General features: G+C 40.7%; 1 protein-coding gene across 3 annotated transcripts in view; it reads left to right on the top strand.

Moving 5' to 3' along the window:
* The window catches only part of UBE2F (ubiquitin conjugating enzyme E2 F (putative)), a 126645-nt gene that overhangs the window by 35060 nt on the left and 70039 nt on the right, over window positions 1-21546 (top strand). For all 3 annotated transcript variants that reach the window (XM_059727188.1, XM_006274371.4, XM_006274369.4), the window contains 2 exons: window positions 11973-12043; window positions 20862-20919. In XM_059727188.1, the coding sequence (XP_059583171.1) occupies window positions 11973-12043; window positions 20862-20919 (129 nt within the window). The remainder of the gene's footprint in view (window positions 1-11972; window positions 12044-20861; window positions 20920-21546) is intronic.

The raw sequence follows: 21546 nt of genomic DNA, 5'->3' as shown, positions 1-21546 counted from the left end.
GTTTATACTCCAAGATTGTCTAACTGGTACACTTCAAGCCAGGATGTTGAATTTTGGTGTTTAATTCCCTGTGGGGAAAAGCACAGTGGGACGGACCATGGAGCTTGCAAACAATGAAAGCTGACTCTTGTCGCTCACTTCACCTGCCATATAAGTTGTTTTACAGGTAACTATTTGCTTATCAAAAGAATGTTTAAATGTGTGTCCTTGGAGAATTGAGGTATAGTAGAAATCTTTGATAGTGCTCTGGAAAATTATTTTTGTTGCTCAATATAAAGTGCTTGTCTTTTTGTAGGTAGATATGGCTGTTGGCTGCTCATGTTGTGATTAAAAAAATTTGGCCTTTGCTATCTCAGCAATGTGTTTGTAATTCATTGATTAATTATAGACAGAAAATAACGCAATAAGGGCATGTCCAGACAGGATATAAGGTGCTACTGTAATGCAAATGATAATCTCAGATCCTAGCACACTCAGATGAAACTCATAATTTAACATTCAAGGAGAGAACAACAGACAAATTATATTTTCTTGTGTGGTTTGTTTTTTTTTTTTTTTAAATGCCCTTTGTTAGAAAGTAACTTAAGGTTGGCTGATTTGGGTTGCTGTTGCATAGTAGCTGATTTTGTGTCTGGTATTCAAGGTGATGGTAATGATACTCATTTAAGTATTTTTAGCTTTCAGTAAAAGAAAGCATTTGTGTGTATGATTACAGTAAGAATAAAGCCTCACTTTAATCTTGTTGCATAGGTTTCAATAGTTTAGTCATTTGATTATCTTCATAATTTTTTTTTTCTGTGCATCTTCTTAAAAACCATATTATCCCATTGTTGCCTGGCTCCTTAGTACATAGTAAGCAGAAGTAATTTTCTTAAGGAACTGATTGATGTGGAAAATCAGAGACAAGATGAAGAGAATGTGGTGGTTTGTATGGGGCTTGATTTGAGATTCCCCTTATTTGAGGCTGCCTCTCCAATCCAATATCCAGTTTATTATAGTGTCATAGGAAAGTGCGTCTGGAAGGAACCTTATAAGACTAGGGTGGGCAGAATATGGTCTATGGGCTGGATCTAGCCCACTAACTTTGGATCTGGCCTATGGGCAGGCACTCGCCATTGATTACATCAAGTCTGTGGTTGCCTGTGCTGCACTCCCACCTGTGCCTGCCATATGGTCCCAGCTCTGGACATTGTGCACAGCTTCCAGCAGGGCTGCTCCCAGTGCAGCTGCAGCTGCCTGGGTACTGCTTGGTTCTGCCCCTTCCCTGCAACTTCTCCCTTACCTTTGCTGTTCTGCTCTGGGCAGCAGGTAGGTGAGGGAAGCTGTGATGCGTTGTGGGGAAAGCTGCAGCCAGGCAGCTTCTGTCTCAGCACCCAGGGTTCAGCTTCCATCAACCTTCCACCCACTTTTACCTGCCCAGTATAATGTCCAGCCAGCTGTGGGTGGAAGGCAGCTCTGCTGCGAAGCTGTGTATGCTGGCCAGGGCCAAGGCGGGAGCATGATGCTAACCTGCTCTTGAAAGTTTCCAAACATGGAGAATCCACAACTTCTCTAGGTAGCCTGTTCCAGTGCCTGACCACTCTTTCATAGATTTCGTAGACATTAGGGCTGGAAGGGACCTCGGAAGATCATCGAGTCCAGCCCCCTGCCCAAAGGGCAGGACGTCAGCTGGGGTCACAGGATCCCAGCAAGATAAGCATCCAGTTTGCTCGTGAAGGTGTTCATTGTAGGCGCTTAAACCACCTCCGGTGGCAGGCTGTTCCAGACCTTGGGGGCTCGGACAGTAAAGAAATTTTTGCTTATGTCCAGCCTGAAATGGTCTTGTAGTAGTTTATGACCATTCGACCTAGTCGTCATCCCTTGGGGCGCTCTGGTGAACAAACCTTCCCCCAGAATACTGGTGGTCACCCCTGGTAAACTTACAGGTGGCCATCAGATCACCCCTGAGCCTGCGCTTTTCCAGGCTAAAGAGCCCCAGGGCTGTCAGCCTGTCATCGTAGGGTCTGCTTCCCTGACCTCTGATCATGTGCGTGGCTCTTCTCTGGACTCTCTCAAGCTTCTCCGCATCCTTTTTGAATTGTGGAGCCCGAAACTGGACGCAGTACTCCAGCTGTGACCTCACTAAGGCCGAGTGCAAGGGAAGAATGGTGTCCCGGGATTTGCTTGAGATTTGCTTTGACTCTTATAGTCAAAGTTCCTCCTAATCTCCAACCTAAATTTCCCCTGCTGCGTCTTGAGACCTGTTGCTTGTAGTCCTGTCGTCTGTAGCTACAGAGAAAACTCCATCTGCATCCTATCAGTAGCTGCCAATCGGGTATTTGAAGACTGCTATTAAATCCCCCCTCAATCATCTCTTCTTCTAGGTTAAATAATCCTAGATCTTTCAGCCTTTCTTCATAAACATTGCCTTCAAGGCCCTTAATCATTTTTGTTGCCCTGTGTATGGTCTATCATAACCTGCAGGTCCTTCTCTGCAGTACTGCAGCCTAATCGGCCATTCCCCAGTCTGTATTTATATACGTGGTTATTCCATCCCACATGCAGGAATTTGTACTTGACCTTTTTGAATCCCATTTGATTGATTGCAGGTCACTATTCCTGTCTGTCCAGGTTGCTCTGGGCAGAGTGTCAGCAATTCACTCGACTTGCTAAGCATACACGTAGTCTCATCATTCAAATAATTAATGGATCATTAATGAATCCCATCTTCCAAATCATTAATGCTTATTATAATTGTAACCACACTATATGTGGGATATGTACATTTTTTGAACTTTGATACTGAAGCTGGGAAGGCAAAGTAAGCCTTTGGAAGTAGAGGAGTAGTTGTCTTTCCAGTGTGGAGAATATCCTGAAAGTGTTTTTGAGATTCCCCTTACTTTGTATTCTGTATATATGGAATGTGGACCATTGTGTCTGAGACCTGGCGCTCACATTTGAAATAGCTATGGGTGTTCCTCCATTTTTTTTTTCTGATTCATCTTCCATCAATTCTAGTCTCCCATAATTACTGTCTGCCAAAGGGACTACATGACTGTCTTGAAATTCTTTGCCAACATTTCCAAACTGGAAGGACTGGTTGACTGGCATGAGTCTCTTCTTCTAAGTCTGTGTGTGTCAATTTCTGTAGAGCTTCCAAGCTATAGAGGAATCGGATTTGAGGATCCATCAATAAAGTGGATTGTTACATTTTGAAGACCTTCTCAAAAAAAATTCCCCCCTCTTTTTAAAAAATAAAAACGCACGCACTCTCACACATGAATATACATATATAACTATAGAAGAATCTAATTTTGAGGATCCATGCCTAAGTACTGCTCTACTTGCCCTGCAGAGCACCATTGTGGGGGCATGAAGCTAGTCTTATATATGTGTATGTGCATCTGTGTGACTGCTTTTATTTAAAAAAATTTTTTTTGAGAATTTCTTTAAAATGTAGCAGTCAACTTTATTGATTTTGGTGAGAGAGAGCAACAAGCTGTACAGTTCATCAAAAAATAAAACAGACAAGGACTGTTGTTTTTTTTTAAATTAAAAACGTAACTCTAACCATTTTGTGTTACTGGCTAGGAGTTCTCTCCAGATCTTGCTTGCTAATTTGATTTTTATTATAACCCTATTTTAAAATACGTCATTCTTGTGTATGGTATTACTTTTGTATTTTCTTGTCTGAGTAGCCATTCCTGATGACTATATCATTTTTCTTCATTTGAATAGACAACTGTACCATAGTTTCATTTTTTTTTTAACCATTAATAGGGGAGCCCAGGAAATGCAGTTCACGTATTCAGTGCATTTTGTTGCCCTAGTCGTATTTGGTTTTCTTGGTGTGCTTGTTTCTGACAGCTCATAGGTTCACTACAAAATAAATGTAGGTATAACTTCTGTGTTTCTACTCAAAGCTTATTCATTTTATAATAACAAATGTACTCGTATGAAACACATACTACTGCTTCTTAATTGTATAACTGAAAATTAGTTTTCATCTGGCCTTTTGAATGTTTGTTGATTCTAAGTAAAGTCATAGCCATTCTGTGCAACTGAAAACATGCTAAGTATATTGCAGTGATTCTATGTTAAACATTGACAGAAAATCTACAGTGGATGCTAATTATAGATTTCCAAGCTCTGGATAGCTATTGGATTTGACAGGCATGGAGTTTAAAGATTTACCTTCACTTGCTGAGCAGTATAAAAATAGAAAATTGAATATTGAAACTCTTCACTGTATAAAAATAATTCTTGAGGGCCATATGGCAGGTCTTGTTCAGTTTTTTTATCTGCCCATAGCCAGCAGAATTCATACTGAAATTAGTAGTTAAGCATCCCTATTTACAGCATTTTGGTCTTGTGGTATTTTTCCCAGCTGTTCAGCACGTCTGGAACACCACATTTTATATAAGGCTTTGCTATAATGCCTGCACATATATTGTATTTGAAATAGCACCTGAAGTCGCCAAACAGAATCTGAGACATTATGAGAAGTAATGTATAAACAATGAATAGAAAATGAACCCTTGCTTAAAAATATTACAGTCTGAAGAAACGAGAAGAAAATGAATGTAGATTTAAAACAGCAAAACAAAGCAACCCAGTAATTAGTGTAAGCCATACAGTATATAAGTGTAGGTTCTTCTTAGTTTCTTCTTTCTGTAGCAGCCTTTGTATCTATCTCTACATTGTCCAATTGCTGAACTGCGTAGAATAGGCTAAACATATTGGAGCACGGTTGCCAACTGTCCCTAAATTTATGAACGGTCCATAAAAAAACAGCCTGTCCATAAATTCTGTTTAAAAAAAAAAAATTTTTTTACAGAGGCTATATATATATATATATATATATATATATATATATATATATATATATATATATATATATATATATATATAAAAAAAGTCTTGAACTTGTTTCAAGATTTGCTACCTGAATGAAAACTACACTCAAGCATTAATGGTGCACAGAGTGGAGCAGAACCACCTGATGTCTAAATGGGAGTGCTTGCTTGGTGCCCTGCAGTGAACTGTCAGAGATTTCTGGTTGGCTGATTTCCATAGTACCTTGAAATTGGGATGGAGCTGCAGGGCTGGGAGGGAAGCAGAGGTGGCAGGTGAGGGGCTGTGCCAGGATGGGAATTGGGGGGGTGCTGCTGAGGGGCCAGAATGGTGTGTGGGGGGGGTGCAGTCGGGGGTTTCAGGGTGTGGGGTAAGGGACCCCTAGGTGGCAGAAACACCCATGCTGCAGTTGAACAGGGCTGCCAACCCAGGAATTTTATTCTATTGCACTGACACTAAAAACGTGTCTAAAAAAACCAAAAACCCTTGTAGATTATCAGTAAAAAAAAAAATAAATAAATAAATAAATCTTGGGATGGCAATCCTGCTATACAGCCTATAAAGAATTTGTCCTTTTCTCCATTCAGCCTTGTTCTAGGGGAAAACAAGGGAGAGAGAAACTGCCACAAATGTATGAAGATATGCTCCTAGCTGCTACTTTCCTCAGCAAGGGGGCTGAAAGAGTTCATTCATCACTTGAAAACAAATGGCTCATAATTGTTATAAATATAAAACATTAGATATTAGGCATCAATTTTTATCTGGCTCATTTCAATTAAAACAGTTTATTATATGAGAATAGTTTGTTATGAAGAAGTCGCATAGACTCCTGGCGGATGTGCGTTTAAAGGTGTGATCGAATCTGATGCCCAGTTATCACAGTTGTGCTTTCTGCCATGCCATGTGCATGGCAGGAGGTATGATTGTAGCTAGAGGCTGGGAGCCCCAAACCTAGCCGCATGCTTATTCTTTGTTTCATCTCTCCTTTAATTGCATTAATGTGTGACTGGGTAAATACTTAAGACATGATTAACTGTAACCTGTGCCAGGGGCCATATAGGATCCTGATTTTTAAAAAAAGGAGGGGAAGGGCTGTCTGAATGCTTGATAATGTATCTGGTGTAGTCTTAGATAGGATAGGATCCAAGTATTCTACTCCCTTAGAGGGTCAAGATTCCCAAAAAAGTATAATCTGAAAGAGCTGTGCATGCTGTAGAACTAGGAGGCTTCATAATTATTCTCTGTGATAGTGGTATTTTCCTCAGACTTAGTGGGGGGGTTTTGTCCTTTGGCAATAACTGTAACCTCTTCAGGAATCCCCTTCTGTGTAGAAAAGAGAACTGTGATGGGACTTGTCATGACCCAAAGGTATGATTTTGTGTGTGCTTCGGCACTAGAATTATCCCCGTGGGATTACAGCTTCATTGCACAGTGGAGTTTTGCTGCATAGAGAACCTGCGTGCAAGGGAAAAGTTCCTGCCACTTTGCAGCTGTCTTTGCAGGGTGCATTTCTCAAGTTGCGACAGAAATGCACGGTGCAAAGGAGTTCCCGCCACCCGTATGCAAATTTGTTCCCTGCTATTCGCTAGTTCTAAATTATTCCCACATGGCGGCTAGCGATTGGCTTGCTAGCCGTATAAGAGGCTTGAGCGGTTTCCGCCCAAGCCGAGGAGGACTCCACATCGATCTTGTGGGGACTCTGGGTACACAGCAGGGCAATAGAAACCCTGTGTGAGATCCAGAGGAGTTTGGCGGCCTGATCCACCACCCACCTCTTCCTGTCTTTGAACGAAACATTATAAGACGCATCTACGAGTTGCCATTTCGGTGGCGCGCTTGTCCAGGACATCCGGAGTTCTGTTTGCGTGGAGCCTAGCAAACTTCACGTGATTGTTCGTGTTCTTTTTGTTTGTAACCGCAACTCAAGCAAGTTTTCCAGCCTGCACCGCGACCATCCCGGTGTAAGTAAATAATCTTAAAATCTACCATTATGCGTCTGTGCCTAATTCTAGCTCAGCGCCTGCCCTCTCTAACCCGGCGTGCCTGGGCTGCCAGCCACAGCCCGCGTGCAGCGCGACAAGGGCCGCGGATTCGCACCCAGCCCACACAGGACTAATGGAGAAAGATGCCTCAAACCTCAAGTAAAGCTGGTGGAATCTGGCCCGTAGTCATTTATTGGGGGGGGGGGGGGGTGGAGATAGATGGATAGATCTAAAATATTACACACGTTTTCAGTGATTTTAATCATCAGTCCTCTGATATTGTTTGAAGTTCTTAGAAGAATATACTAAATCTAATCTGTTTCATAGGTTGGTTTAAAAAATACTGCAGCTTTTTTCACAGTAATAAATTTGTCCATGAAGTTCAATATCTAACTCCAGGCACTTTACCAGTATGGGTTGTCTGTCTGCTTCTTTCACCAAGCTGGAAAGATCAGGTTGTTGAGCACACATATAAAAGGATACTTTATTTTTCTTTCAGATCTTGTGACATCCATTCCCCCTCCAACCAGGCAGTTCCCATTCTGATAAGATGCCCCACCATGCACCATGCTGTGCTGTCATAACCACCCTGGATCCCTGTTGGAGCATGGAGCTGGCCCATAGAGGGTCAGGTAAGTCCTATTGTCTTTAATATATTGCACATTTTCTCCAAAGGTTCTTCCTTTTTATTTTGTATCTTTAAAGGATATAAAATAATAATGAAAGAATCTTTAAAAGATGTGAAATATATTAACTGTTGCTTACCTGACCACATATGGGTGCTCTCAGTAGCTCCAGTAGGAGACTAGCTTGTCAGAACTGAAGACAGTTGAAATTGCAGCACAGCTAGTAAGAAGAAAAAGATTAATAAGAATTGAGATAATTTTATAGCTGCATGCCTTTACCATCACTAGAACCTAGGGTTTCCCCCCGCCAGTCATTTAATTGTGTAGAACATTATTCACATCAGAAACATATCTGGTACTTCCTGATCATTCATTTGGAGTTTGTGAATGTTTATGGTTACTAAAACTGACCTGGTAACTTGTTGGTGGAGCTGCAGGGAAAGAAAAACCTATGAAAATTGCATTAGCTGGAACACGAAGCAAATTGGGTCACTAAGGAAGACATGGCAACTGCAAACTAGTCGAAAGAGTGGAGTTAACAGCATGAATAGTGCTCCTCCCTCAAAGCTAGCCAGTGGGACATAATCTACACTTGGTTTTGTTCTGAATACAGTGGTTTCCTTCCAGAGTGATCTACTACTATTCTAGTAGTGCTTTTTTTTGTCTTTTGAACCATCTTTTGAACAATTAACATATTTAATTTCTGGATAAAACTTTGTTCTCTAACATAATCATAAGATGCACAGAAGAAAATCCCAGTTAGTTACCATATGATTGTACCACATCATTCAACTATTGTTCAATTGTTTTCTTCTCTCCTCTTTTTTCCCCCCTCTCTTTTCACAGAAATAACGTTCATTTAACTGAGATTTTTGTGCTTTGTTTATAATGCATAAAGGTTTTTTTTTGGTAGTGTAAATAGAGCCTGAAAGTGGCTCGTGTTGTTTTTTGGTGTTTTTTTTTTTTGGGGGGGGGGGGGTCTAGCATTATCACCAGTCTCTTTGCCTATTCCTAATTTGCAGTATTGTCAATATAATTCTATCCATTAAAAAAAATTTAGCAGAGGTGCAACTTTTTCTTTCTTCAGGAAGAATAGGACAGTTCAATAAAGCTAAACTAGTTTTTGTCTGCAAATAATTTAATTAGTTTCCTTTAGGTCTTATGCATTATGTGTAACAGGAAAACTGAAAACTTTTTTGTAGAAATGCAGCTATTCTTAAATTCTGTTATTAATGCCTGACTTGGGTATTAATTGCTGCTAAAATGTCAATGTAGATACCACTGTAGGTACACACAAACCTCATGTATGAGAGATCAGTGTCTCATGAATATGTGCTAGTCAGGGCCATGTGTGTACCCGTTTCTTTCCCTTACACCCATGCAAGGACAAAAGGAAGTAGTTGCAGCCTACCCTCAGTTCCTTTTTACTGACAGTGGCAGCAAGGTGGAACTAACAAGTATTGGATTTACTACTTTTTACAAAAGCTTGTGTGTGTGGTTTTTGCTTTTTACCATCAGGACCCATAGCAACAATTCTTTCTCTTTTTTCTCTTTCTCTTTTCTCTGTATGGATTACAATTTGCTTCCCAAACAAATCTATGCTAAACTACCTTCTGTAACATTTCCCCACCGCTCCACAATGTCCCTAATACCCATACTTTTCCCACATGGCAGACTTCCCACTGTTAAGATAGACAGGCTCCAAGTCCTGGGATAGCCTCATCCACATAACTGATGGACAAAGTGTAATGAGAATGTTCTTACGACCCCTCTGAATGACTATGGCAACAACTTTGGCATTGGCTACCTCAGTACGAACAACCTTAACTGAATCAGTGCTAGTGAATCAAGCACTTATGTTCATAAGACCCAAAGGCAGAACCAAATGGTAAACCAGAACAAAGTATAAACACAATTGCAAGCATCAGGTGTGTTCATTCTGCAAGAAAGACTAAACACTACTCTTCACCAAAGAAAAATCGTTCTGAACTAGGGTAAAATGATCTGCTATACGTCTTCTTTCCTTTTCTCATAATGCAGAAGATAAAACAAGACAGACAGAATGGGGCTGATCTTAGGACTTCTTCATGGGAAAGACAGTAGTTGTACAGACTTTCTGCAGTAGTTTTTGGGAGTTGTATGTAGACTTGTCCTTGTATCATGGGATTTGCTGTCATAAGAAGAGGGTAAGATTTAGCAGCTGCACCCCTCTGTGGTTGTCTCTCATGGCACAGACAATAGGATCCTTGCCAGTTTTGAAAAATCTTACTATGGAGATAATTTTTTTTTTTACCTGAAAATCATGTGCTTTTTCAAATGGACAGTCTCTGAAATGGGTGTGTGAAAAATTTGAGCCACCATGACCAATATCAATACAATAAACTCTGGAATACTTCAATTAAAAGTTTTTGGTCTTTTGAATTCCACTGAATTTGGACACATGGAGTTTTTCAGCAACCACGCTGACAGAAACGTTCCATCCATTTAATGCCTTCAGGATTCCTAGGTCTTGAAACTAGTATCCTATCATGAGGACTCTCTCAGCCCCAGAAGCCAAAACCATTACTCTAACTCTCAGGGGCGGCAGCTGCTTTACTCAATGATTGAAAAGAGCAACTCCAAGGCAATCTTCTCTTTTTCTTCCTTATCTATTATATGCCAGGCACCCTCATTCAGGTGACAGGTTTGACAAGAATTCTGTGAGTAATTCCATCTAGAGCCTTCCAGTGTCAAGGAACCACCCTGCTCATTCCATTGGTCTTCAGGTCCAGTCACTGCCAACACACACAGGTGCTAGACCTCATTGCCCAAGATGACATTTACATGCATCACTTCTCCAACCCTCCTCTCCCTTCCACTCTGGAGGTGGCTTTCCTAGTTATCACTTCAGGCAGGAGACTGCTTGAGTCCAAGCACCAATAGCTGACATTCTCTGCATATTTTGTAGGGAAAAGGTGATAGAGGGATGAATTTAAGATGATGCACCCAAATTAGATTCTGTATGTGGAAAATGTATAACAAACTTACAAATTTTGTATGTCTGGAATCTAATTATTGCTGGGGAGGGGTGAGTCATCCCAAATTTAGTGTTGTTTGGATAAATACGATGCACTTTTAAAGAAATGCTGCAGAATATTCCCCCCCCCCCCCAAAATGTGACTATTGTAGAAAGTTACATTTTATAAAACTTAGACAACCGTAATGAATGTTTGTTTGTTTTTGTTAAATGCATTCTTGCACTATTTATAAGCCAATGTCGGATCACTTGCAAGTGCAAGCCAATGTGAGAAAATTGAGGGGCAGGCATTGATAACAATCTACAAATACCTGAAGGGTGGTTATAAACTGTATGGAGACAGGCTTTTCTCTGTGGCCACAGGGGACAGGACTAAGAGCAATAGCGTCATACTGCAGCAGAAGAACTTTAGGTTGGAGGTTAGGAAAAACTTTCTATGAGGGTGGTTAAGCATTGGAACAGGCTACTTACAGAAATTATGGAAACTGCATCCCTGGAAATTTTCAGGAGCAGGTTAGACAGATGTTTGAATGAGATGGTTTAGTCAGGGATGATCCTGGTTTGAGCAGGGAGCTGGACTAGATGACCTCCTTAGGTGCCTTCCAGCCCTACTTACCTGTGATTCTATGACATTGGAAAAGTGCCCCCAAAAATCTACCTGAACACCTAAATTGCACTTTGTCATAGGATAGAGCATATATACAGTACAGGGAACAGAGACCTGAATCTAGGGACCTGAACACCTAGGGGAGTGCCCCAGCACCAGGCTAAAGTCATCCTTCCTTTACTTACTTTGCCAAGCTGGAGTAAATAAGGCACATTTATAAATGTTTATTTGCCAGCATGTATTAACAAGAGCTTCAGCGTCGATTGGAGGTAGTAGTATTACTGTAAAATAGTGCAGCTTCCTTATTAAATAACTTGAATAAAATGTAACTGCACAAGTGTTGTCCTGTCAACATTTTACAATAGAAGAGACTTTACTGAAAATTACTGTGAAGTTGAAACCACATTGAAAAGAAAACATTTTCTTCTTCCATTTCCTCATTCCCTGCAAATGAAAGGAGTAACATCTTCAGTTTTAATTGTTACTTTTTCTTGTCAGATTGCCATAATGCCAAGTAATGAAATAGCATTGGGTTGTGTTTTCATTTTTGTTTTTTTCAAAGGGAAATTAAATTAGTGTTTCAGCCTTTAAAACTGTGCCTGCTTACCTGAATGCCTTTTTAGAACAAATGAAAACAAAACAAAAAACCCTCAAAAAACCTTACTACTAATCTGGCTTTGCAAGGGACTGATAAAGACACAAGGGGGATAATATTTCTTCTGCTCTAGATAGCGTGCCTCTTGGGATACTTAACAGTTTGCAGAATTGCAAGTTTATCATTAGTACTTGGATGGAGGTCTCCATATATATATTTTAAGCTTCCAATTGTTAAATAATTCATGTAGCTTGGTGATTTTGATTTATTTTAAAGGGCAGCGTTGTAATCTGTTTGTCTTTTATTCTGGCAGCCTCCAAAGGTAAAATGTTTGACTAGAATCTGGCATCCGAACATCACAGAGACGGGTGAAATCTGTTTAAGGTAGTTAACAGCTCTCTTTTATTATTTCTAAGGTTTCTAATTCAAGTCACTAACCTGGTGCACAGTTCTTGTTCCAACGCTGCTAGATAAAGTAAATCAGACTGGGATTTTGTCTCCAAGAGCAAAAAAACAAATGACTAAAAATATTTGGGGTATTATGATAGGGGAGAAGTTTTTCCCCAGAAGTTGGTTAGACATATAGTCCAAGTAGATACAAGCAATAATAATAATCAGTTTTTTGTAATAATTGATCATTAGCTCATCAAAAGTACAGATTCAGGATATTCTTGTCAAAGTCCTACAGTTATAAAACCCTGTTTTCCTTGCTCCTTCCTGCAGTGGATCTGGGCCTATTTGATTGTTCCACTGAAGGAGCATGGTGCCACGTGACTTTGCAACATTGCACAGAAGTATTCTGTATTTCCAAAGCCAGTTTGTGTACAGTTTATTTCATCACCCTGGAATTCATAGGAGTTCTGCCTTTCCTACACAGCTTCATGCTTGCATATGGTTGATCACAACAGCAATTCTTGAACCAGCAGTGTTGAAATTTGATGCTGGCACTATCATAGAATCACCTTTGCACTGCAAAAGAATCAGGCTTCTATTTACTGATGCTAAATTTGTAGAACAAAAATACTAAGATTAGCTCTCTGTAGTCTGCAGAAAGCTGAAATAAAGCTTAATGTCTTCACCTCTGAATGTTAACTTTCAAGTAAGCCTGTATGCCTGTGGGCAAGGGAGGACCATTCACCTTGATGACCATAACGCATTATACATTTAGAATGATTATAATTTCTTATGTTTTCTCTTCAGGAAGCTGTTGAAACCTTTGCATTTGATTGCCTAGCTGAATTTTTCAGTCAAGCAATAAAAGGGTTCAAAAGAAATATTTAGCTTTTTATATTGTGCAGCTTTTTGAAATATGCTTTTGTGTTTAATCAAAGCTGTCTGTCAGCGTCAAATAGATTTAATATTTGAACATCATAAATACATGCAGTGGAAGTGAGAGAAGTCATTTCTTTAGAATCGGTGCTGAAATCTTGTCGTTAGAACATAATATTAGGATCTTTATTTTTGGTAGCACTTCAGCTTACCCATGTAGGGGAATACTTTAACTTTGGAGACAGATAATTTGTGAGAAAAAATAAATAGTAGAGGTCAACTTGGAAAAAAATGAGTTAAAGCAGTGTTTCCAACATTTTCAGATGAGGCACTCCTCAAAAATGCCAGCTTTTAGTTTTTATTTGTTTTTGATACAGAAAAAATAATAGAACAATTCTTCTGTTGCAAAGAACTAAGAAAGACTGCAGCAAGTCAGAAAGTTTCTAAGCCATGGATCCTATTTCATATCTTTAAACTTATCATGTGAATCATGCTTACACATCCAACAGTGCTAATATTACTTAGTATCCCACACCATCCTTGAGAGAATCCCAAGGCACCTCAGGGAGCCATGACTCTCTGGTTGAGAATCGCTAGGTTAAAGAAAATGACAGCACCTTATAAACCAGTTTCTCCGATTTGTAGATACGTTTTGTGACTGCACATGAGCTTCTAGGGGATAACCCTAATACCATATTTAATGCTATTCAAATACCAGCCCAAAGCAGGTGGCAGCTCAGATCTGGCTTCAGCCCTAGGCTTAGAGCTGAAGTTGGAGCTGAGCCACTGCTTGCCCCCTCATAAGGTTGGGGAGAGGCAAGTGTGGGGGCAGGTGGTGTAGATGACTGCGCAACTTTCCCCTTGCTATCCTGCTCTTGTTTATTTTCTGCTCTTGGCCCAGAGCTACCACCACTGCTTCTCCATGTCTCAGTAGGGCAGGCCACGCCAGGGCTACTTCCACTGCTGATTGTCTTGGAGCCAGAGAAAATCAGAAGGTGGAGGAAGGAGGGTACAGGGGGTGGAAATGGGCAGCAGGGGCCAGGCACAGGCACAGTGTGTAAGATATGGGGGGCAGGTGGCAGGGAGGAAGGGAGGGAGGTGACAGATGTCTGGCACAGGCACGTGTGGTAGGGAACATGCATGGGAAAGTGGGGGAGCCAGTGGCAGGGTTAGACATGGCAGGGGAGCAAGGGACAAGTGACAAGGGAGCAGGCATAGGCATGTGGGGAGGGCAAGGAGCAAGGGTGAAGGGAGGGCAAACAGCAAGCCCTCTGCTGCTGCTTTCCCTGCCACAGCAGTGGAGTATGAATTTAAGACTACCTTTCACTAATTCGATTCTATACATGGAAAATTGTAACTAATTTTATAATTTTCCATTTATAAAATCTAATTGGGGGGTCATCTTAAATTTGAAATCATCTTGCATTTGGAAAAGGTACAGTACTGTTCCTGGTTTTAGTATTTCTCCATAAAAAGTATAACTGGCATTTTCATGATTTTTTTTTGCTTCTCTTTCTTAAATAAATATATATTTACATCTGGTATTTGTCCATTTCATAAGCAATCGCCCCAGAAACAAAAGGCCCAGTAAGAGGCCTGAAACGTAACATTTATGTAGCCACATTTTGTAAAGATTTGTTTATGAAAAGTGAAAGTAAGTTGCATTTTGAGGGTAACCATTTGTTATTCTGATATGGTCTGTTACTGCGATATTGGTTCCTTGGTTTAAGCTTCCTTTATGTTTTGGGAATCCTTGAAAATGCATACTTTGCTCCAGTACACTGTTTTCTTGAGCTTCATTGCACATCATTGAGTCTGTTCAAATATTTCTGCTTATCAGTTCCATTTCATCCACCCTGATTTGCTGACATCTTATTAAATAATTGATTTGGTATCTTAGTTACTATGTGTGTTATGGGATAGCCTAAACAGGCCCAGATTCCTTTGGTTTTTATAGTTGCTTTTTTGTGTTATGAAGTTGAATCCTTTTTAAGACTAAGGTTGGGAAATCTGTAAGAAATGTCTTGCCATTAACTGGTCAATTTCTTTGATTAACTGGAACATGGTCATTAAACTTTCCTTGAGTCATATTCCTTCCTATGCTGGAAGGGAAATAATTATTTTTTTACAAAAACTATTACTTTATCACTTGACAGGTTTTGATTTTTTTTTTTAATTCCTTTTAAATAAAGTCAGTCTGCTCCTGGGATTGATCTCAATTGCAGCATAATTGTTTACTCACATAGGCTGTAGATCACCTCAAATCTTGATTTACATAAAGGTCTAAAGTACAAGTTTTCACTTTCATAAGAGTTTCTGCAAACTGTATTTTCCATTCTATATACAAAGCAAACTTTGCAAGCTTTACTTTACAAAAATTAGATCATCTGTTGAGAAGATAATTCTGGAACTTGGTGACTAATCGACAGAAAGGCATTAAATAGGATTGGTAGCTATTTCAGTTTCTCTGCATTTGTTGGAAATCACATTTGACAGTCTTCCCATAGGAATCCAAATATAAAATTTTAAAACAATTTTAAATCTCCTATGAAGGATATTCCAGATTTCAAATATTTAAGTCATGGCTATGGGACTTTTAGTTTGTGTTGATGTATCTGCCCATATCATCTAGAAACAAAAACAAGTTAAAAAAAAATGAAATTGACATATTTTTCTCTTCTCATATATTCCAGACCATTCCCATTCACTGTTATTTCTTTACAGACTGAAACTGGATACTAGTCATAATACTGCCTGATCTTTAGCCTTAGAGTATGGTAAAATCCTAGCAGCATTAAAGTAATCAAACCAAATTACTATTTGAATTGATTTCTTACAAAAGCTGGTTGACTTTTACAAAATCTCCTTTTTTTGAAGAACGTTGTTTGTGCCCAAAAACTTGCAAAGAGCAATTTTTCCAACTATTTAGGTAATAAAAGGTAAATAAAAGATATCGCATTCTACCCAAATAACCATGTCTGCCTATGTCCTTAGACCAACATGGCTACAACCAATAACCCTTTTTACCCTGCCACTGATCCAAGTAGCATGCCTTCAAACGTCTCCAAAACCTTGTGGAACAAACAGAAAGATGACTTTTTTTCTAGCAAGTCCAGAAGGTCCCCTTTTTCAGACTAGTGGGGTGTGGGGAGCAAGTTTGAATCTTGGTGCCTTCACAGAGAGCTCTTTGCCAGGAGTACCCTTTTTATAACAAGGGATGCAGATAAAATAGGGCAGGGGTTGTCAGCCAGGGATATGCATGCCCCCAGGGGTTTTTGGGAAGGCCCTAAGGGATACGCCTGGGCAAGGGCACAGAGCTTGGGCACCCACCACCCTGCACTGCTGCCTCTCAGGAGCAGAGCCGGGGGGGATGAAGGCTGCAGTGGGCCTCATGGGGGGAATCTCGCATGCAGCCACCACCACCCACCACCCCATGCTGTCGCTGCTCTGTCTGGCTGCCCCACCCTCCGGCTCTGTGTCTGGCTGCTGGGGATACACTTTTTTAAAAAGGTTGAAAACCCCTGCGATGGGCTTTCCTGATAGGAGCTATGTGCCTACACTTATTTATTCTTCTGTTTCTTGTCCCAATTTCCTCTCCATTCTCCTTCCTTCTTATTCTTCCCTGCCTTCTTTAATTCATCCCATTATCCTTGTCTTTTGTTTCCCTCCTTCCCTTTTTGTGTAGCCGCCCCCCCCCCCCCCCACAATTTTTCATCCACTTGATGGAGCTGAGCATAATGTACAGAAACTTCCCCAGGACTTGGGATGGAGTGGAGTTAATGTGCTGATTACCTCCTTGTTTAAGCAATTTGAGATCTGTTGCTGCACAGCACACTCATTACTTACACTTTGCATATGTATGCCAATTTTTTTTATTCTGATTTTTAAAATATTGTGGTATGAGCAGGCTGCAATATTAGAATTCTCTTATGTTTGTAAAGTTTTTAGGAGGGCAACAGTACTTAACATCGACTTTAATTCTTTATCTACTCAACAAATAAAAATCTTAGCTCTTGGCTGCTTCAGATTATTCAAGCTTTTACATTTCTCCTGTAGGAACTGAAATGACTGCCACAGTGTATTATCTGGTGGTATTAAACAAAAATTTTAACTGTATTGAGAGAGTCAAGATTTTTCTTGTTATGATAGAAATGAAAGTAGCATGAAAGATTGCAGATAGATGATTAAAGCAGCACACCTAAGTGGGGTCCATGTTGCTGTGGGGTACTAGTAATGTTTTTATTGGAAAATACCAGACCTTTTATTACAAGTTAATTGTCTAGGCTGTCTAATGAGGATATTGAAGGATTTCATAATTTATTATTTCTACAGATGAAAAGTTTGAGTGCTGAATAAGCAGTTATGTAACTGCCTTGGGTATGTCAACCGCTAAAATTTTAGATTTTTTAAAAAGAATGAGACACGAAGTAGCTTAAAAATAAGTACAACTTCATTGTAACCTTTCAAATGGGAATAAATAGTTGTCTGTAGTGAGATGGTAGTCATTTGGAAGTATATTTTGGTTCTATGTTAGAAGTGTGTTTGCTATTTAAGGTTAATTTTAACCAGAAAAGAAAGAATAAGATATTATGAATTGATATTCAAAGAGGACTAATAGACTTTGAAGCAGTAGCCTTTTTGTTCTGCACATCCGACTGAAAGTTGTTTATTTCAAAATGAAAGTAAACTTACTTTTACTCTAATCTCCACCTGAAAACAGTACACATTTACCAATCAGGAAAGGGCTATGAATTAACTTTTCAGTGCAAGAGCAAGTAACACAAAAACATCTATGTTTAAACTTATTTTTTAAAATTTGTTCAAGTGAAAACTAAGTACTAAGTTTCAATCATAGATAGACTTCAGTACTAAAAATCAGTAAAATGTATAGTTCAGAGATGTCTCTCTATATTATATCCTGATATAGCAGATCCCAAATATATACCACTGCTATTGCTATTCCCATTTAAATCCAGCTTCTAAGACTGGGGTCGGCAGCCCCTTTCATGCATGCCGAATGTGGCACATGAGGCCATTTTGCTTGGCATGCCACGGCCAGTCCTGGCTCCAGGAAGCTGCTGCCAGCGATGGAGCCTGGGCTGCTTCGAGTGGGGCTTGTAGTGTCCCAGCTGCCTGCTGGGAGCAGCCCGGGATCCCGACTGGCAGCAGCTCCCCAGAGCCGGGGCCGGCTGCAGCCAGGAGGCTCCAAACAGCTGTGCTGGGCTCCGCCACCAGCTCCACACCTGGGCTGGTTTGTAGCCAGCCCAGGCTCTGGGCAGCTGCAGCAGCAGCAGGCTGGCTACAAACAGCTGTGCCGGGCTCATCACCTCCGTGCCAGGAGTGGGGGAGAGACCCGGGTGCGCTGCCTCAGGCCCCGCTCCAAGGCGCGCCTGCTGAACCCGGCACAGCTGTTTGGAGCCTCCTGGCTGCAGCCGGCCCCTGCTCTTGGGAGCTGCTGCCAGCCGGGATCCTGGGCTGCTCCCAGCAGGCAGCTGAGACACTGGCCTGCTCAGAGCAGCCTGGGCTCCAGCAGCTACCCAGAGCCGGGGTAGCTGCTGGGGACCAGGGGCTTTGGTTGGGGGGCAAGGGGCAGCAGGGCTGGGGGGAAGGGGCAGCAGGGCTGGAGGCTAGGGGCTGTGGGTGAGGGGCAAGGGGCAGCAGGACTGGGGGCCAAGGGCTTTGGGTGGGGGGGGGCAAGGGGCACCAGGGCTGGGGGCCAGGGGTTGTGGGTGGGGGCAAGGGGCACAAGCAGGGCATCCTGCCATGTACCCCTTGCCCTCATTTTGTTTTTCTGCCATGCCGGCACTCCGGCACCTTCTGAGGTAGGCATTATGGTGTTTTTCGGCACTCCAGCCAAAAAGATTGCCTACCCCTGTTCAAAGAAATCTGTTGTCTCCATTCTCCCTCTTTCTGTTAAACAGCCCACCTGACCTGGAATATCTGTTATCTGGGATCTGCCCAGCCTATCTGTTAGTTTTCAAGTGGAATTAAGGTGTTGGGTTTCACCTGATAAGCCTCAGAATGGCTTCAGTCTGGTCTGCTTATTACACATTTTTCTTTTTAGTAAATCCTACTGTAGACCAGCAGGGGGTACAGGACATGAAGTGTATCTTAAAAGAACAGCAGCTACCAATAAGGCATTATGTCATTAATTGGATTATGCCATTCTGTTCTCATGGGTTTGACACAAATCCATGTTACCAACTGATAGCTGTTGCAAAACACTACCATGTAAATGTGGATAAGCGGAAAAAGGTCATCTCTTTCCTATTCTGTATCAGCTGTGGTCTTAAAAAAACAAACCTCCCTCAACACGAAAGAGAGGCTGCTATGGACAAAATACATTTCTTCCCTCTCTACTTCTTACTTTAGAAATCTCTAACTGGAGGAATCTCAAATTACTCTTGAAAGCCTAACTTTGCAAGCCCCAAAAACTTTTCATTGAGAGAGTGGTTCATTAGTGACAGCAGTGTGTGTGTATGAAACGTAAGAAAGGAAGGAGGTTAGTTCAGAGAATCATGGAAAATGAGGGTTGGAAGGGACCTCAGGAGATCATGTAGTGCAATCCCCTGCTCAAAGCAGGACCATCTGCAACTAGATCATCCCAACCAAAGCTTTGTCTAGCCAGGTTTTGAAAACCCCCAAGGATGGAGCTTCCACCACCTCTCTCGGTAACCTATTCCAGTGTTTTACTACCCTTCTAGTGAGAAAATTCTTCTGAACATCTAAATTAAACTTCCCTTGCTGCAACTTGAGACCGTTGCTCTGACCGTTCTGTCAGCTACCACCACTGATAATAGATTAGCTCCATCTTTTTTCAAACCCACCTTCAGATAGCTGCAGACTGCTATTAAGTCTCTTCTCAGTCTCTTCTCTAGACTAAATAAACCCAGTTCCCTCAGTTTTTCCTCAGAAGTCATGTGCTTCAGCCCCCTCACCATTTTTGTCACCCTCTGCTGGACTCTCTCCAATTTGTCTACCTCCTTTTTTTGTGGTGGTGGGCCCAAAACTGGGCACAGTACTCCAGATGTGGCCTTGCCAGTGCAGAATAGAGGGGAATGATCACTTCCCTTGACTGGCTGGCAACACTCCTACCAGTGCAGCCCAGTATGCTGTTAGCCTTTTTGGCAACTAGGGCACACTGCTGACAGCTTTTTGACCACTGTAACCCCCAGGTGTATTATGTGATGAAGATATCTATTCTGTTTGCAGTATTTATTGTATTGTTTATCATTTATTCTGCACTATAAGTTTGTCCCAGACCTAAGGAAAATCTCTTTAATTGTAACTACACCATGGAGGAATTCTGTAATGCAACTGATTGAAGAGCAGAGCAGTGATTCTCAAACAAAGGTGCCATGACATGCTGAGGTGCCACAAGCTCCCTTTCAGGGTGAAATGGGGTGCTGTGCAATACTAGCACTAGTAGGTATGTGAAAACCTACACGATTCACAAGATAAACCCACATGGGAATCCATAGTGTTAAAAACATTCTGACCAATTGTGGTCTCCCTGAGTTCTTTGCAACAGAAGAATTGCTTTATTATTTTTCTATAATGAGTCAAAAAAAAATTAAGGAAAGCTGTGAGGTGGGATTTTCTGAGGGGAGTGCCCTTTGCCATCTCACAAGGGGTGTTTGAATTTTTAAAAGTTGAGAAGAACTCAATTTTTTTCATTTTTGTTTGTTTTCTGCAGCTTCTTTCAGAATTTTAAAAATGAATTTTAAAATAATTGATACAGTACAGAAATTTAATTTTTGCATTTTAAGAGTAAACAGTGTTTCAAAGGTTGTAAAGGTACATTTTTCTGGGGGGGGTTTGAGGGGCTTTTGGGTTTTTTGGTCAGGAAATGATAGTTGATCAAGCTTTGAATAAGTCAAACTTCTCAATTTAAGATTGCATTGCCTAATATACACTTTGTTGTCTATTACAGTTTATTGAGAGAACATTCAATTGATGGCACTGGCTGGGCTCCAACTAGAACATTAAAGGTACTATTTTGTTTTGTATATACCTTTTTCTAGTTTAGTATAGCTCTCTTTTATACTGTTAAGATTTTTAAAATATTGTATCTGCCTCTGTGCTTGATGAAGATATCTATTTCAGTATTTATATTATATTAGTACTTAGCCCTGCTTCTTTTCTCCGCCTCCTAATTCTTGCTTTCAAAAATGTAGTCACCATTTGCATGGCTATAGAGCTGCACATAGTTTAAAACAAACAGTTGTTTTGGAAAAAACAAAGTATCTGCATAAAATATTTGCTTAACTGCATAAAACAATACCAGACCCAATTCTTTGACTGTTACTTGCATCATGATTTATTGGTTATCTACATATTGTTTAACATGCATAATCTTTTAGGCCCGCTATCTAGTTTGTAACATAATTGAACTCTGTTTAATTGTATGATGATTGATTCCAGAAATAGTGACAGGGAAGTAGCTTACCTGAATGTTTTTTCATAGAGTACCGAAATCAAGCATTAAACAAGCAGAGGAACAGGCAGTATTGCATAACAGTTTCATGTAAGAAAATAAAAAGCATTTGCCCAGTAGGTGTTCTATTTGCATATAGCTACTCCATTGTATAATAATATACCATGTATATATGGTAGCT

The sequence above is a fragment of the Alligator mississippiensis genome, chromosome 4 (genome assembly GCF_030867095.1).
Source record: "Alligator mississippiensis isolate rAllMis1 chromosome 4, rAllMis1, whole genome shotgun sequence".
NCBI lineage: Eukaryota > Metazoa > Chordata > Crocodylia > Alligatoridae > Alligator > Alligator mississippiensis.
Note: the sequence above shows the minus strand (reverse complement) of the source record. Positions and strands in the feature narration are given on the sequence as shown.